This window comes from Polyodon spathula, chromosome 3 (genome assembly GCF_017654505.1).
Source record: "Polyodon spathula isolate WHYD16114869_AA chromosome 3, ASM1765450v1, whole genome shotgun sequence".
Classification (NCBI taxonomy): domain Eukaryota; kingdom Metazoa; phylum Chordata; class Actinopteri; order Acipenseriformes; family Polyodontidae; genus Polyodon; species Polyodon spathula.
Window position 1 is genome coordinate 40,219,748 of NC_054536.1, and position 17,887 is coordinate 40,237,634.

General features: G+C 37.7%; 1 protein-coding gene across 1 annotated transcript in view; it reads left to right on the forward strand.

Moving 5' to 3' along the window:
• Positions 1-12,565, forward strand: part of LOC121313083 (E3 ubiquitin-protein ligase HECW1-like) — a 140,286-nt gene extending 127,721 nt beyond the window's left edge. Inside the window, exons 23-28 of the mRNA XM_041245230.1 lie at positions 1,280-1,378; positions 2,537-2,666; positions 3,555-3,701; positions 4,223-4,337; positions 4,999-5,197; positions 10,297-12,565. Coding sequence (XP_041101164.1) covers positions 1,280-1,378; positions 2,537-2,666; positions 3,555-3,701; positions 4,223-4,337; positions 4,999-5,197; positions 10,297-10,408 — 802 coding nt within the window. The 3' untranslated portion in view covers positions 10,409-12,565. The remainder of the gene's footprint in view (positions 1-1,279; positions 1,379-2,536; positions 2,667-3,554; positions 3,702-4,222; positions 4,338-4,998; positions 5,198-10,296) is intronic.
• The last annotated feature ends 5,322 nt before the right edge of the window (positions 12,566-17,887 follow it).

Below are 17,887 nucleotides of genomic sequence, written 5' to 3' on the forward strand. Positions count from 1 at the left end.
CCTGCATTTCATCCAATTAGCTATGTGTAGTCTATAGATACGCAATACAGTGTGTATGTGAATAAGCAAATGTTAATGTCCACGATTACAATAACATATTTAAGCTATGAATACAATTCTACAATAATAAACTACACATGCCAAAATTAAAAAATAAATACATAAATAAATAATAGATGTAATTTATTTATTTATTGATTGAGTTATTTCGGTTTTTATTTATGTATTTTGTTATTTCATTAATTTATTTTGTTATTTACTTATGTATTTATTTATTTTGTTTGTTCTAATGTAATTATTACAGTTTTCGATCGTAGTCTTCCTTCGCAGCATGTTTATGTCTCGTGACAAAAACTTGCATTGTGATTGGTTGGTTTGCATTACGTTGTTGCCTGTGTGTTGCCAGCTTGTTGACCGCAGGCGTGTCTCCCGTGTGACCGCCTCAAACTGCAAGGCAGCACGCAGGCAACAAATGTGTTCCTCTTGTTGTCGTCGACAAAAGTTACCCATTTGACCAGGCCATACAGTTCTTTTTTGTTACTGGAATTGAAACAGCTGTAGCAGTTACACAATATCTCCACTGTTACTAGAAAGCCACTGGCTTGCTCCTTACGTACAATGTGAGGAATGTAAGAGAAGGTCACACACATGAATGACAAACAAGTACTGGTAAATGCAGTTGAGGAATATTACACAGAAAAAATTTAAAACGATGAAACACAAAATGTGTGACCCTAAATAAATGCTGTACCTTGGCAGAGTGTATTGTCCTTATTTCTTAATAACAGCTGAATTGTCTATTTAAAGATATTTATACGTTTGAGGAGTGCTTGTTTTTTTAAGTTCAAATGACTGCAGTAATTGTATTTAAGGTTATTGAGGGTTTGACATGATATCCTGTATAAACATGCAAAATAAATAATATAGATACTGATCCTCTAAGAAATGGCAGAGACCTGTTTATTGATATTCTGTGTATTTCTTCACAAATTAAGCTCAAGGTTTGTTTTCCTCAGAGGGTTGTGAGTTTAAAGCTCAGCTCTTTCTGTCAGGCAGGAATTTCAGTTGAGCTGACTGCATTGGCAGGAAGTGGGTGCAGGAAAACCCAAGGTTATTCAAGCCATACCTTTTCCTGCTGGCATTGCTGTGAAGAACAGGGTGGATCTCATTGAAATGGACCAGGGAAAACAGTCTTGTGGAAAATGATGCCACGCTATTTGTTTTCTTAAGTGCGAGGTGACTGTCTAAGTTAACTCCTTTCCTCTTGTCTGATCCAAAGGTTCAGATTCAGTGGCCGTATCCTTGGCCTGGCGTTGATTCACCAGTACCTGCTGGATGCTTTCTTCACAAGACCTTTCTACAAGGCTCTGCTGAGGCTGTAAGTATTTGTTTGGGGTGGTCTGAAAACCTACCTGGTAAGAAATGAGCTAGACCAAAATTAAATTACTTGTAATACCCCAGAGCAAGGACACCTTCCCATTAAAACTATGTTGGGCCTTAGTTGTTTTCCGGGGATACTAACCTCCTCAGAACAACTAACATCACTGACTAGGCCCACCTTCACTAAGGTTCAGAGATCCAATAAGATTAAAATGTAATATAGTATGACTGGTGGCAAGCTTTTAAAGTTTACATGGGATGTACTTTATGTATTAAAAATGTCTGTGTGTTTTGTTGGAAAATAAAACAGGCAACCAAAGCAGGTGATTTTGTTACCACCATTCTTCTGATGTAGAAAAAAAAAAAAAAAACTTGCATAACAGAGCCATGACACCATTATGTTTCACAGAGCTATGTCTTCTTGTGGCAAAGTGGTTGGTAAGGGGAACAGATGTCGTGGTGATGCGGTGCAGGAGTGATGAACAGACAACAGTGATTCAGTGAATAAGTGCGGTTTATTGCTCTTTTCCAGGTCTGGCGACCGTCAAAAATAATAAATCCCCGGCAATACACAACAATGTGTAAAGCACGGGGATAATGAAAACAAGGGCACAGTCCCGAACAAAAACAACGGTACGGTCACCAGTCCTGGGTGATCGAAAACGTGCAGGTGCTCAGTGCAGTGGTGCTCCGGATAGTGCTCTCCTTTCGACAGCTCCGGAGATGTGCGTTAACTGTCTATTGGTGCGACAAAGACAGACAATTACAGACAGACAGAAAATAACACACAGCACGTACAACACTCTTCACAAATACTCTCTGAGAGCTCCTCTCTCAGTCCTTCTCTCCTAACGTTAACCCAAACGAAGGAGAAGATCAGCATTACCCTGGCCCCTATATGTAATCCCGCATGATATCGAGGGAAACGGTTGCAGCTGCCTTATTACTTGCAGCTGCCTCTCGTTTACCTTTCAAATCAATACGGTCTTACAACAGAGTCGCGCTTCTCTCCAGGCTGACCCACTTCCCTGACCTGGAAACGAACTGTCAGGCCAGCCCTTCCAGATACTTCTCCTCCCGTTCTTTAGCGCCCTCACAGGTCGGGAGGAAGATTCATCACCAGAACTCATCTTTCCGTCACACTTCTGTATTGCAGACCGTGTGACCTGAGTGATCTGGAGTACCTTGATGAGGAGTTCCATCAGAGTTTACAGTGGATGAAGGACAATGACATCACTGACATCCTGGACCTAACCTTTACTGTAAATGAGGAAGTGTTTGGACAGGTATGTTGAAGCTATTGTATAAAAGGAAGCTCACAAAGCTGTCGCTTAATTGACTGACAGTACTGTACATCAAGCCAAAGATTTAGTCTCACAGCCCTGATAAAAACTCTGGAAATGGTTACTCAATTCAAGTTGCCTTCATCACTTTCCCAGTGGAAATAAATCAATAAAAAATACCTACAAAAATGTCCCATCTTCCTGACTTGTGCCGTGCATTAATTTATTCTGAATACTTTAAACCCACCCCAACTACTGGTTGGCAGCAAATTACTACATTTCTATTGGAAGATTGTAACACTCTTGCGAGATTTAAAACAAAATGTTCTTGCTCGCAAGATTTAAAGCTATATTACAGTACTATAGGTACAATTTACACACTTGTGGAATTTAAAAGAGAATTGTAAATTGTGGCACAATGTAAAAAATAATGCCTAAACACACAGAAAACCCAGAAGAATCTGCCCACGACTGTACAGATTTTGTTGTGGAAGGTAGCAAAGGAAAGAAGGTACAATTGAAGAGTGCAAGTACTGTCGAGTTGCTATACATATTGTGACAGAAAAAAAAAAAAAATGAAAGTAACCAAAAGCAATAATTTCATACAGTAAATAAAAAGCGAAAACACTGAAAAAAAAAAAAACATTTTACAAATAACTCGAAAATTGCACCTAAAAATGAAATTAATAAAAACCAAAAAATAGAGGCCCTAGTTATATGTAAGTTTGTAGGTGTTTGTGTTTAACATATATGTGTATGTTTGTACTGTATTTATTCTTTGTGAGTTGAATTTTAAATACAAAAAGTTGACCCCACAGAGAAAGATCATTAAGATAACTAAGGTAACTTGGGACATCTGACTTTTGGTGTATTGCAATATGTTTTGGACAGGTTACAGAAAGGGAGTTAAAGTCTGGTGGCGCCAATCTGCAAGTGTCAGAGAAAAACAAAAAGGAGTACATAGAACGAATGGGGAAATGGAGAGTGGAACGAGGAGTGGTTCAGCAGACAGAGGCTTTGGTTCGAGGCTTCTATGAGGTAGGCAATGTAAAAAAAATGATAGATACACACATTACCAAAATTCTGAATCATTTTAGTTTTACTGGAAATGTGATGGTTCTGGAAAGGTAAGACAAAAATAATCAGTTTGTGAAAAAAAACATTTCAGGACTTTCCAACCTCCAGTTGCTATGTCTTCGACTTCTTATTGATTATTTTTGCTTTTACATTTTATAAGTATGTGAGTATAGAATGTAAACTGCAGGTATGTCCAGGTATATCTACATAACAGTGGATGTGGATGTTGGACGATGTACTGTATTAACAAAGTAAAGAGAAGCCTAATTTAGCTCCTCTACCATTGCAGTGACCCATAACACCATGTTCTCATTTCAGGGAGAGATGATCTACTTTGCTTTCCACTAAATACAAATTTGTTTCATTCACTCAGTCCAGCATTAACACGGGTCGTCTCTTAATCACTGCCTTCCAATAAATAAACAGCTTTTAAGACATATACTGAGATCCGGGTGACAAATCATAGCTTGGTTTTGCTACAGGTTGTGGATTCAAGGCTAGTGTCGGTTTTTGATGCCAGGGAACTGGAGCTCGTTATAGCCGGCACTGCTGAGATTGATTTGAATGACTGGCGAAATAACACTGAGTACCGGGGAGGTGAGTATCTCTAACAGAGTGGTTAGGCGCACTAAATATTACATGTAGAATATTGTATTGAATTACTGCTTCCAATATGAATGTTAACAATGGTAAACAACTATTATATAATGTGATGGTTTTGTATTTGAGTTTTGTTATGCATTAACATTCCTTTTCTATTTTTTCATTGTGTATGTCACTGTCTCAGCATTAACTGGGTGTGTAAGGTTTCATAAATGTAGTCTCATTGTGAGTGGAATCTTGGAATCCTTATTATAGAAACATAGTGTTAAAGAGTATTCATAGATTAGCTATTATAGAAAAGTTGCCTTTTTGTAGATGTGTAAACTAACTGCATTAAACTAAACTGTTACTTTCTGTTTATACTCAGAAAACAATTAATTCTGTCAAAATTGCAAATAAATACTAGAGACCCTTACATAATGATGAAAATTAAAATAGCTTGTTATGGCTTATCTTTGATCCACAGTTATATTACTAAAAAGATAATATGCTAAAATGAACTGTTGGAGTAATAATGAAGCAAGAAAACAACCTGATTCAGGAATGTAATCGCTGAAAAAAAACTGAAACATGTGCTTGTTTTATATTGTACCCCTCTTAGACTGAGAATTTGAACAGTCATACGTTAATGATTATCATATACCCCTTTTTTTAGGTTACCATGATGGTCACATTGTAATCCGGTGGTTCTGGGGAACGGTGGAGCGTTTTAACAATGAGCAGAGGCTGCGTCTGCTGCAGTTCGTCACTGGCACCTCCAGTGTTCCCTATGAGGGGTTTGCTGCCCTCAGAGGAAGTAATGGACTCAGGAGATTCTGCATAGAGAAGTGGGGCAAAATCACCTCTCTTCCAAGGTACTCTGCCATTAATCTCAACAGAGAAAACCTTGCATAAAAATATATATTTAATAAATATATTGGTTAATAAATGTCATGCAAAAAACTAATCCATGATACTTGTTATACATATTACATATATGGCAGTGTTTATTTTTTTATATTAAATCAAAGCAAAACATAGACCGACTTTTAAAAAATATGGAATACAGATTCCCGGTGTGCTTGATCTACGATCAAAAAGCAGAACTGAAAATAAATATTTAAAATGACAACTTAAATAGTATGGTAGGTCCATTCAATGGTAATCTACATACCAAATAAGTGCTATGCGCTATTTCTAGTCTTTCTGGTCCCAAGCACCTTTTTCATCTTGTTGGGTAGTAATTTGGGGAGATAGTCCAACAGAGAGGACAGTAACCCTTTATTACAATATACTTAAAGTTATTGTAGTTGATCTGCAATTTACAATTCTGTGTCTGAAACGGAATGCCAAGACAAAAGTTAAGAAATGCTCTCCAGGAGTGTGAACAGGATGGCTTTGCAGGGGTGACGTCAGATCAGAAATAGACTCCAAACACTGATGAATGGCGGTGAGTTTGTGATGCTACGGCGTCCAGAGTTTTATAGCAAATAATAACCAAAAAGGTTTAAACAAAGCACACAAAACAGGACACGGCACTTGAGGCCAAAATAAAAAGGTAAACAAAATGGACAACACTAAACAAGACAGTGGACGAACAGACAAACAAGTACCATGCTGGCACTTCCAGCACGCTGTAGCAATTGTTCTCAAAACCCCCAAAACTCCTTCTCTCTACCATTCTCCACTCACGAACACACAACCCAGAGTGAGTGAAAACATGCTGCTTTTATGCAGCTGTACCGAGACTCGATTGCTAATCAATCATTCAATTGGAGTCTTGGTACAACTGCACGTGAATTAATAAAAGTGCAATTCCCCGTGCTCATATATTATTTTACCTGCACGTGAAGTGCTGTGCAATCCTCGTGCCTAAATACAAATATACATTTTAAACACTTGTGCTTGTAACCCATATTTATATCCCATGTATTTTATACATAAACACCAACATTAACACACTACAGACAACATAAAACACTTAATAAACATAAATGGGCGGTACACTTTGCCACAAGGAGATACAGTTTTTCTTTCAAATATTTATATATATATATATATATATATATATATATATATATATATATATATATATATATATATATATACAGCTCTGGAAAAAATTAAGAGACCACTGCAAAATTATCAGTTTCTCTGGTATTACTGTTTATAGGTATGTGTTTGGGTAAAGTGAACATTTTTGTTTTATTCTAAAAACTACTGACAACATTTCTCCCAAATTCCAAATAAAAATATTGTCATTTAGAGCATTTATTTGCAGAAAATGACAACTGGTCAAAATAACAAAAAAGATGCAGTGTTGTCAGACCTTGAATAATGCAAAGAAAATAAGTTCATATTCATTTTTAAACAACACAATACTAATGTTTTAACTTAGGAAAAGTTCAGAAATCAATATTTGGTGGAATAACCCTGATTTCATGCGTCTTGGCATGCTCTCCACCAGTCTTTCACATTGATGTTGGGTGACTTTATGCCACTCCTGGCGCAAAAATTCAAGCAGCTCGGCTTTGTTTGATGGCTTGTCACCATCCATCTTCCTCTTGATCACATGCCAGAGGTTTTCAATGAGGTTCAGGTCTGGAGATTGGACTGGCCATGACAGGGTCTTGATCTGGTGGTCCTCCATCCACACCTTGATTGACCTGGCTGTGTGGCATGGAGCATTGTCCTGTTAGAAAAAACAATCCTCAGAGTTGGGGAACATTGTCAGAGCAGAAGGAAACAAGTTTTCTTGAAGGACAACCTTGTACTTGGCTTGATTCATGCATCCTTCACAAAGACAAATCTGCCCGATTCCAGCCTTGCTGAAGCACCCCCAGATCATCACCGATCCTCCACCACATTTCACAGTGGGTGCGAGACACTGTGGCTTGTAGGCCTCTCCAGGTCTCCATCTAACCATTAGATGACCAGGTGTTGGGCAAAGCTGAACATTGGACTCATCAGAGAAGATGACCTTACTCCAGTCCTCTACGGTCCAATCCTTATGGTCTTTTGCAAACCTCAGCCTGGCTCTTCTTTGCTTCTCATTGATGAAGGGCTTTTTTCTAGCTTTGCACGACTTCAGCCCTGCCCCTAGGAGCCTGTTTCGAACCGTCCTCGCCATGCACTTCACTGCAGCTGCCGTTTGTCATTCTTTTTATAGGTCACTTGATGTGATCCTACGGTTGCTGACAAATATATATCTTTGATATACGGTTGATATATATATATTATATATATAATATATATATATAATTTTGTAAGGTCAGAGTGTGTGTTATATATAATTTTTGTTTGGTTTTGTAGGAGATGACAATCTGCATAAATTATTAATTATAAGATTTAAGTTTCTTTACTTATACAGTGCCTATAGAAAGTCTACACCCCCTTTCAAAATTGTGACCTTTTGTTGCCTTATAGACTGGAATTAAAATGCATTAAAATAGTTGTATTTTTTTCATTTAGCTACACATCCTACCCCACAACTTCCAAATGAAAAAAATATTCTAGAAATTTGTAGAAAATTAATTAAAAATAAAAACTGAAATAGCTTGGTTGGATAACTGTGACAACAATGTAACAACAATATCCCAAGCACTCCACATATCGGGCCTGTATGGTAGGGTGGCAAGAAAGAAGCCGTTACTCAAGAAAGCCCACCTTGAGTCCCATTTGAAGTATGCAAAAAAACACTCAGGAGATTCTGTAGCCATGTGGCAAAAAGTTTTGTGGTCTGACGAAACTAAAATTGAACTTTTTGGCCTAAATGCAAAGCGTTATGTTTGCTGCAAATCCAACACAGCCAAAGATAGCTAGAGTTAGCAGGTATCTAATCACGATGTGTGAACACAGTGTGAAAACAGAACACCACAAACAAAAAACAGATAGTTAAGACAGTCTGTAAAATGCTTAAATGTGATGCACTACAGAATGTTATAGATTTGGGCGAGTTTCCCCCCCCTTACCAGATGTGTTGAAGGTGTGTGATAGCAGGGTGGATCCATACTGATTGGAAGAAATGGGGGTGGAAATGCTAATATTCATAGAATTTAATGTAATGTTTTTGTTTGAATCATCAGTCACTCCCTTGCATTGACTCCACATGGCGTCTGTGTTGTGATTCATTGGTTCATGCTGTGACCTGCGCGTCTTTGCTTGCTTGTGTCCAATGTTTATACGATTCTATTAACAGTATTTATTTTATGCATGTAAAGTATTTTTTGATCAAAAATCATCTGTTGAACTATTTTCCCTACTGTTTAGTAAAAGAAATATGTCACTCGAAAGGTTAAATTCCAGGAAGCAAAATAGGCACTATACATTATGCTAAGAGTACATTTATAAGTAGAAGAAAACACTAATAGGAGCTTTCATTTTTTACATGTGGTTGGAGTTTTCTACAAGGAAATTCTTTTTTGTCCTAATGGGAACACTTCCCATGCGTCACTACCCTGTGGCGTCACATGGCTACAATAAATGCCTGGAGCAGTGCTGTGTGATTCTGCGGGTTATAAATAAACATATGTGGAGACTTCTTGATTTTAGAATTTGAATAGTAACTTTGTTTTTCGTGTTTATGATGACACATCATGTGTTTCCAGATAAGGAATGAAGATTAGCTAGAATACTGGAAAGAAATGCACAACTGAAAATAGGGATTGCACTATGAAACAACAACTATTCAACAATATCGTCATTATGGAAAACCAAAACAAAAGGTCAGCATGCTGTTTTGGTAACATAAAAGTTGAATAACACTTTACACAAAAAAAAATGTTACAGTATAAAATTGTCCTTAAAGCACCAATGATTCTGTGTGAAAGTCAGTTTGTGGCCCTAAATACCTTTGCATATCTATGGGATGGACATAAAATGATCCCCTTTCAGCCTGGCAGTACATCTGACAGTATTTGAGTCTTTATGGTATCAACTAATGTACAAAATACTGATGTTTCCCAAGAAACTTTCTCGAAATTATAAATCACATATAAAACTAACTGATCACCATTAAGGATTTCAGTACTAAATAATCATCCTAATGTGATTTCCAAAATTGATTTACGAAATAATGTTAATATCTTAACGAACAGTGCTTCTTTTGACTATTTCTTTTGTTTGTGTGGAAATTTAAAAGCAAATGCACATTCTGCAAGAGAAAATGCACAATTTGAAATGAAGTTTGCAAATTGTACACAACGTAGATATTCCCATTATTTTTTTATTTCCATTTGGCTGGTGGGATAGCCGCCTTCCTGTACTCTAGTAGTTTCCATAACAGTGAATTATGCTTCCATTCATTTTTCATGATCTTGTTAACATGTGCTTTGATTAACTTATTAGCTCCCCTTATCTAGTCATTGAGACAGGAAGTGATGTCGGTGACCTGCGACAATTGAGCTTTTTAACGAGAAATGCGTTCATTAATGACCTTATTGACTCAATTTCAAAGCATTAAGGGATTGATTTACTGAACACATTTCGTTTGAAAATCACTTGCAACTAAAGCTCTTGTTACTATACCACAAGTTTGATACGATAACACTGGTTTTGAAAATACGGCCCACTAAACCAAAAGGCAAGCTGTGGATAATTTGCAGTTACAAAAAAAAAAAAAGTATTCGATTCAATTTCGAACATATTTATTGGCTTTGTAAACCTTTTCTTTAGATACTGTGTTCTGTTGTTGCAACATGACTTTTAATATCTTTATACAAGTCACAGAGTAACTCTTATTGTTTTGAAAGTACTGTCTCTTTGACTTAGCAGCCCTTACATACAAATAATACACAAGCACAATGCCCTCTTAAAATGATGAGGCAGCCCTGCAACACATATAAAGATAAATCACTATTATTATTATTATTATTATTATTATTATTATTATTATTATTATTATATAATAATAATACCTACAAGTCAGTGCCTACATCTAACTTCTAACATTGTGTGCTTTTTTTGTCTATTTCAGGGCACACACATGTTTCAACCGCCTGGATCTCCCTCCCTATCCATCCTACACCATGCTGTATGAGAAGCTGCTGATAGCTGTGGAGGAAACCAGCACATTTGGGCTGGAGTGAAGATCATAGACTGATGTCTAATTCAATTGTTGCCATTACCCTTTTCATGTTAAAAATATTGTCTTTTTTTTTTTTTTTTTTCTAAATAAATATGTAAATATGTACCAGGACTGCATCTGAAATTGGAACCTCTGCATGTATTAATCAGCTGAGATAATGTATCTGCCCTGGGGGCTTGCAAAAAATAACTTAAGTTGTATATGCAATAGGAAATAACTGTCTCCAGCCTTCTCAAAGCCTTGAGGTAACCACCATCGATACAACCACACAGGTTTTACTGCAAAGCAAACATAGCTGTCCTTCACCATCCCCTTCAATACAACAGAACAATGCAAGAATTGACATGAAAACTATTGTGTTCTGCCTCTCGACGTGACCCACCATTCAAACACCCCAATCTGTCCACCATTACCCAATGTTTTGCAGATTGACAAAAAAAAAAAAAAAAAACTTTTACTGTGGAATTATTTTGTACAGTACATTTAAGAAATGGAAGATTTCTTTTATCGATTTTTTTTTTGTTTAATAAACTATTGCTTTATACACCTTTCAGTCACGTCAGCCAAAACCTTCTGTGGCAGTAAAATACCAAGAGGTCATGTTACTCATTAGAGAATATGTACCCTTTCTACCATGCAATGAAGTGGCCTGTAGCTTGCGCTTCGGCAGTCCAGTGGATATCTTTGTGTTAGTTGTAGTAGAAGCACAAGATCTGCAAATCCATCTCATTGTCAAACATTATAGGCAAATGCATATGTTTGATAATAATGTTACAATTTGGTTATTAGGATTTGTTTTATTTATTTATTTATTTATTTGTGTGTTTACTTCCTTTTCCTGCAAATGACTGAAAATGTCTTATTAAATATCAGAAGCCATTTTTTTATTTTTGAAAGAATGATCTCCCTTTAGTGTACAGCCTTTGTTTTTAGATTTCAACCCATTCAGTTTTCTTTAACTATAGTACTCTCAGCAGGCCATTCTTGTAGTCCATTGGTGGTGCCAGACAGACTAGAGGCCGGCTAGTGTCCGGGCCCAGGTGAAAACTGTATTGTGTTTTCTGAATGCTGTAATTGGAATAATTGTTTTGTAAATTATGTAACAAAGAAATTGACATTCTATAGGAAAAAAAAAAAAACCCTGAATAATTTCATGTTGGGGTTATCATTAATTCTACGTTGGTTTACCCTACAATGTTAAAAAGTATGTTGTTCGGCAAAAAAGCTTTCATCTTATTTCAGAGGTGAAATGTCAAGAAAAGTCAGAAGAAAATGACTCAAGAAAAAAAAGTAATTTCTTTGTAACGCTAGCTACAGTTGTTTGGCTATTGGACAGTTTATAAATCTAGAAACGCATACATTTATGAACAGGGAATATAGATTATGCACAGATATTTAATTAATCCATTGCCATATCTGCTTGTTTGTGGCATTGAAAATGAGGGCCTGTTAGAATCAGGGATACGGCATCTTGGAGCCTCTTTGACAAACTGTATAAAAATCTTAGCCACGGAACACAATGACAAGAAGGTGTCCGAATAGTTCCAATATAATGTAAACAATGTTCTCCTTAGATAAAAACAGCTAAGCGTTTGAGAAACTGAATATAAAATATCTGCCCAAACTTGTTGCCATCGAATTTGTGTTGTATTTATTCATTTATCTGTTGTTTGTGTGTTTGTTTTCTACTGATATTATCCTTTCACACACAATTCAGACATGTAAATAACAGTAAGAACATTAATAACATTTCAATCAAGTTCCTGCAGAGTTGTTGTAGAATGTAATGTAGAAGTGTTTTTATTGAAGTTGTGTTTAAAAGATATCCCAACAGGAGGATTCTGGTTCTCTTCCCATCCCCTTTTCACCTGCATTGTGTGTAAACCATGTCTAGATAAGGTACTGTTTTCAGAAGAACTGGGTGCATTATCCAAAATGAGCTTCATGTTCAGTGTTAAACAACAGATTTAAATTGACTTGCAGATTTCCACATTTGATTTTTTTATGAGATTACCCCCGCTGGTTTCTTAACAAGGGTGAACTCACGCAATGGCTGATTTGCTTTGTTTTAATAACAGGTCACTTACTTCTCAGGCCGTGCTTTCTATTTAATCATATCATTGTAGAGGAATGTCAATAAACTATCACTTTGTTATGCACTGGGGTGTTGGTAGTATTTATTAAAAAACATTGTTGTGTGGTTGTGAAGTCTCCTGAAATTCTTGTGACTGAAAACATGTACCACGTGTACACTGTTCAAGTTAGGCATTTACCCACAATATACACAATGAACCCACAATGTATTTAAGATATAGGCATAAGTACATATTATCTTCATTTCTTTTGTAATTGGCTTAAATAGTACCAGTAAGGACGTATTCAAATATCAACATTTCTCAAGTACAACATTTATTAAGGACTTCAGTAACACTTTATATTAAGGTGCTGCTTATTAATGTTTTATAAATGTTTTATAAATATTTAATAGATGCTTAATAAATATGTTATAGAGTATTAATAAAGCATTATAGACTATTTATAACAATGCAATTACCATAGACGGAATTACAGTTCCCTTTCAATTCAAATGACAACCATTACCGAATGGGAAGAGCCTCTGTGACCATCAATCTGAGCAAATATACAAAAGCTGCCCTATCAGGGCCCTGCTGTGAGATGGAAGTCCCTCCCACCACCTGTTGAAGAGGGACATCCTCACAGCAGAACATCGCCATTTTCTCTCTCATCTCTCTGACAGGTCGTAGATAGCTTTTGCCTTTGCGCACCGAATTTGGCTGATTTGTTTGTTTTTTGTTCCAAATAAATTTAAAATCCACGGTACTCACACTCTCGAGCATTGGTAACACTGCTCTCGCTATATTCTCAAGTGAGTTTTCTGGCTAGAGATGGTTTCGACCCCCTCTTCAGGGATTAGCGAGCGGTCATTACTCTCACTGCAAGAGGCTTCATGTGAGAGCTGTTGTGGTGCTGTAAGGACACTCCGCGGGCTCAAGGCGTCGTCCTCTGCGCCGATTTAATCTGTCACAGCGAACCAAACACAAAAACAAAAAAATACAGCTCCGGCCTAGCGCCCTTCTCAAACCTCGGGCTATCCTAGCGCGGCTGCGCTTGCCCTCTGAGACCACGGCGATTGAATTGGCTGCATACCCTGGCACCAACTACGGTTTTCCAGCCGACTTGTGAGGCTGAGAGAAACAACGTCCACCCGGCCACGATTGACCCAGAGCCGGCGTGAACATCTTCGGTGCCGCTTACAGCTCGGCCCTGACCATGCCTACCATCGGCACTGGCCTTGGAACAGGTCAACCCGGCACCGACTGTTCAGCACCGACAGCGCATTCTCTCTACACCAATCCCGGCACTGATTATCTTGGCACCTGGGACCATCTTCGGAGCCGTCTACAGCCCAGCACCTACCGCACTATACAGCGGCACCAACCTCAACGCTGATTGACTCGACGCCGACAGCGCTTTTCTCGGCGCAATATCAGTGTGCCATGACAAAATTGACTCGGTGTCCCCTGGGGCACATTTCCTGGCAGTGCAATTTCTTAAAGGGGCTCGGAGGCTTCGTCCTCCCATGAAAAGTATGGTCCCCAAATGGGATCTAGAACTGGTACTGCGGGCCCTTATGGGTCCCCCATTTCAGCCCGTGGCCTCAGTAGAACTGTGGCCTGTTTCATTAAAAGTGGCATTTTTTATAGCCATTATGTTTACCAGACGAGTATGTGAGCTTCATGCGCTGTCCATCAATGACACATGTATGACTCGCGGGTAACATTAAGAACAAATCCATCCTTTTTGCCAAAGGTGGTATCCTCATTCCATATTAACCAATCAGTGGTTATGGAAACTTTCAGACCTCCCCCGCATGGGTCAGAGGAGGACCGTAGACAACTAATGCTATGCCCAGTTCAGGCTCTGCATTGTTATTTGGATAGGATGGCACCCTGGAGACAGTCCAACCAGCTGTTTGTCTGCTATGGGTCCCGCTTTAGAGGTCAGGCCCTATCGAAGCAACGTCTAGCACACTGGGTAACAGATGTGATACGCTTGGCGTATGAACAGATGGACTCCCCATCACCGGGGGGGACAATACAGCCCATTCTATCAGGGGCCAGGCAACTTCGTGGGCTTTCCTTCATGGCGCCTCCTTAGATGAGTTATGCAATGCTGCTACATGGACAGGTAGTGAGACATTTGTGCGTTTTTACCACCTTGATGTGACAAACTGAACAAGACCCTCTCTGGGCTCTAGAGTTTTGCAGGCAGCATGCCCTTAGGCATCATGTGGGTTCTGTTGCTATCGCTGTAGGGCTGTACTATCAGTAATCTGGAGCCCCAACACTTTGGTATAGCTTTCTCATTTGGTAATGGTTGTCATTTGAATTGAAAGGGAACATTAGGTTATTACCATAACTGTGGTTCCCCGAAAAGAGAATGACAACCATTACCCATTGAGGTCGTGTCCCCAGCTGACCTCTGTTTTCGAAAGAAAATGGCGATTTGCTAATGTGAGGATGTCCCTCTTCAACAGGAGGTGGGAGGGACTTCCCCCTAACAGCAGGCCCCTGACAGGGCAGCTTTTGTATATTTGCTCAAAGATTGATGGTCAGAGAGGCTCTTCCCATTCGGTAATGGTTGTCATTCTCTTTTCAGGGAACCAGGGTTATGGTAATAACCTTTGTATAAACGTTTTATAAAGGGGACAGTTTTTAGCCACTTATTGTACTTTGGGATGTTTAAACATAATTCCATCTATGGCTATTGCATGGTTATAAACTGTCTATAATCCTTTATTAATATAACATAACATAGTTATTATGCATATATTATATATTTATAAAACATTAATAAGCAGCACCTTAATATAAAAATACTTCTGATGGCTTTAATTCAAGCTTCATGTATGAATAAAGGTCAAAGAAGTGAGATGCCTTTCAGTTGTCAGATAACATCTGTGTCTTTTTTCAGTGGTAGCAGTGCAAACAGAAGCTGGAGTTCATAATACATTATTGATACTCATAAGGGAAATCAGTGAAAATGGGCAAACTTATAAGCACAATAGGTTCATGTATTTTCAAATTATTTCTGCAACTACCCTTCACAAATGACATTTTTTAAAAGTGTGCGATAAAATTGATAGATTTCTTTATTCCTGTCGATATAAAACCTTTTAGCTGCAACAAATCACCTTTTGCCATGTTAAGTAGACACATTAGAATGACATATTCTGATCACAATGTAGACTTCAATGTACACAAATGAAAAGCTTAAACCCAGGTTTTTGTCCAAAACTATGAAGTCATTAATTCAATCTCGATCTCAGAGCAGAACACAAAACCGTTTGTGATCCCAATATTGAGACAGATAATACCTTAATTATTATCTGTACCATCTCATTACCCTTACAGATAAGCAGCATTGTTAAGCACCTGCCCCTCTGATGACAGAATTTGTACTGCCTATAGTGTCATGTCATATATATATTATATATATATATATATATATATATATATATATATATATATATATATATATATATATATATATATATATATATAGTAATACAGCAGGGAGGGGGTTAATATCCTCCCTGCAGAAAACATGTACGTATGCACATTTTGTTAATTGTTTTATTATTAATTATCTCCTGCACCGGGTAGCTATTGTTAAATTAAACCCAGGTGCAGGGTATTTATAGAGAGCAGCCAGTCTGTTCGGGGCTGCTGTGAGTGAAGATTCCGGTTGCGGCAAGGCAACCGTAAAGTGTCGTGGTGCCGAAAGGGTATGTGGGTGTGTGTATGTGTATACATCTTTTTGTGAACCGGTAAACAGGTTAGCTGTCCGGTCCTGTGTAGTTAGGTTCCGGTGTGTATTAGTTATTGCTCAAGAAAGAGCTAGGTGTTTGTTTTGTTTATTTCGTTTGTATTTTGTTTCTGTTTGTGTGTACTAAAAATAGCGCGTAAGCGCTTTAAACTCCATTGCTTGTGTCCTGGGTCCTGAGTTAAAGGGGCAACGAACCATGTGAGTGGTGGGAATAGATTACAATATATATATATATATATATATATATATATATATATATATATATATATATATAGCCAGGATATTTAAATATTTACATTTCTCTCATTTATAAAATATTAATTATTTGTGTTGTATTTCATATTTAGCAAATTAACTGCTAGACCATTTTACTATCCCAGGTTTGTAGGCCTGTACTACTCCTTGCCATAAACATTGCTCTCACTAAATATAATATTAATCCAGTGTACAGTTGAATATGTATATATAGGCTGTCTTCCTCCAGCTTGACAGTATCATACAGGGAAAGGATGCTTGTTTACAATGTTGGTGCACTGTAAAGCTCCTCCATAGGTCTTGCCCCATTGAAATATTTATCATATGACTTGTCCCTTGGAAGGCACCCATGCATTTGATTAATTCTGAATGCCATATGCGACCATTTTGTGAATCAATTTTTATTCAGGTCAATTGTTTTTTTTTTCACCACAACAGTCTTCCTATTTAAAGTATATTGATTTTCAGATACTTCCTCTTCTTGTCATCTTGTGCTGATAGAAACATCAGTGTTTATTACATGAACTTCTCCACTTCTCCATGAATCATAAGAAGGGGGGGTTGCTAGTTTACAGGTAGATTGTAACCAACTGATCCATCCTTGTAGGGCAGAACAACACAACACAAACCTCTCTATTTTTAACCTGGCTCTGGGGTTTTTATTTTTTTTTACTGCAAACCAATGATAGCAATTACAGCCTTAATAAACCTGTTATCTTACACTCCTCTTTTTTTCTTTATTTCCAGAAACTTCAGCAGGTTGTAAATGTGTGGGATGTCTTAACTAATACTGTTAATGATATTACAAACCTGATGGAACAAGACTGAAAGTTAGAGTACCCACTACGTTTTTTTCCACATAACCTGCATTGCAAAACTAAATCTGTGGTACCCTTACAAGCAGTTAAAATGTAAGTCCCTGGTTAATCTGTTGTATTTACACCCTGGAACTGTATCAGCAGGGTATAAGGCAGTGTTACACTGTACACTCAATTAGGCTCCCATTCATGTGACATCCACAAGAATTGATTATTTTATTGACTCTTTTGTCTGACTTCTTGCTACCACACATTCTCCATTTGTTTCAGTATTCTGCAGGACATATTCTGGCTAGTCTTAGAATCTTGCAATCCCTAACCTGTCTCATAAATAGAATGCATTCTTTCCTGTTCTCTTATAGAGTCCTGAGTGTCCCTGGTCCTGATAACCTCCAGAGTTTTGTGCCCTCTTGGTAACTTTGTCTTTAGACACTGGTCTTTTTTGCTGCCTCAAGATACCAACTGGGGTTTTGTACTGGTAGCCCTTTTGTACACATTATCTAAACAACAGTGGCAATTGTACTATTGAAAATATTAGTAAGGAGGAACAATAAATC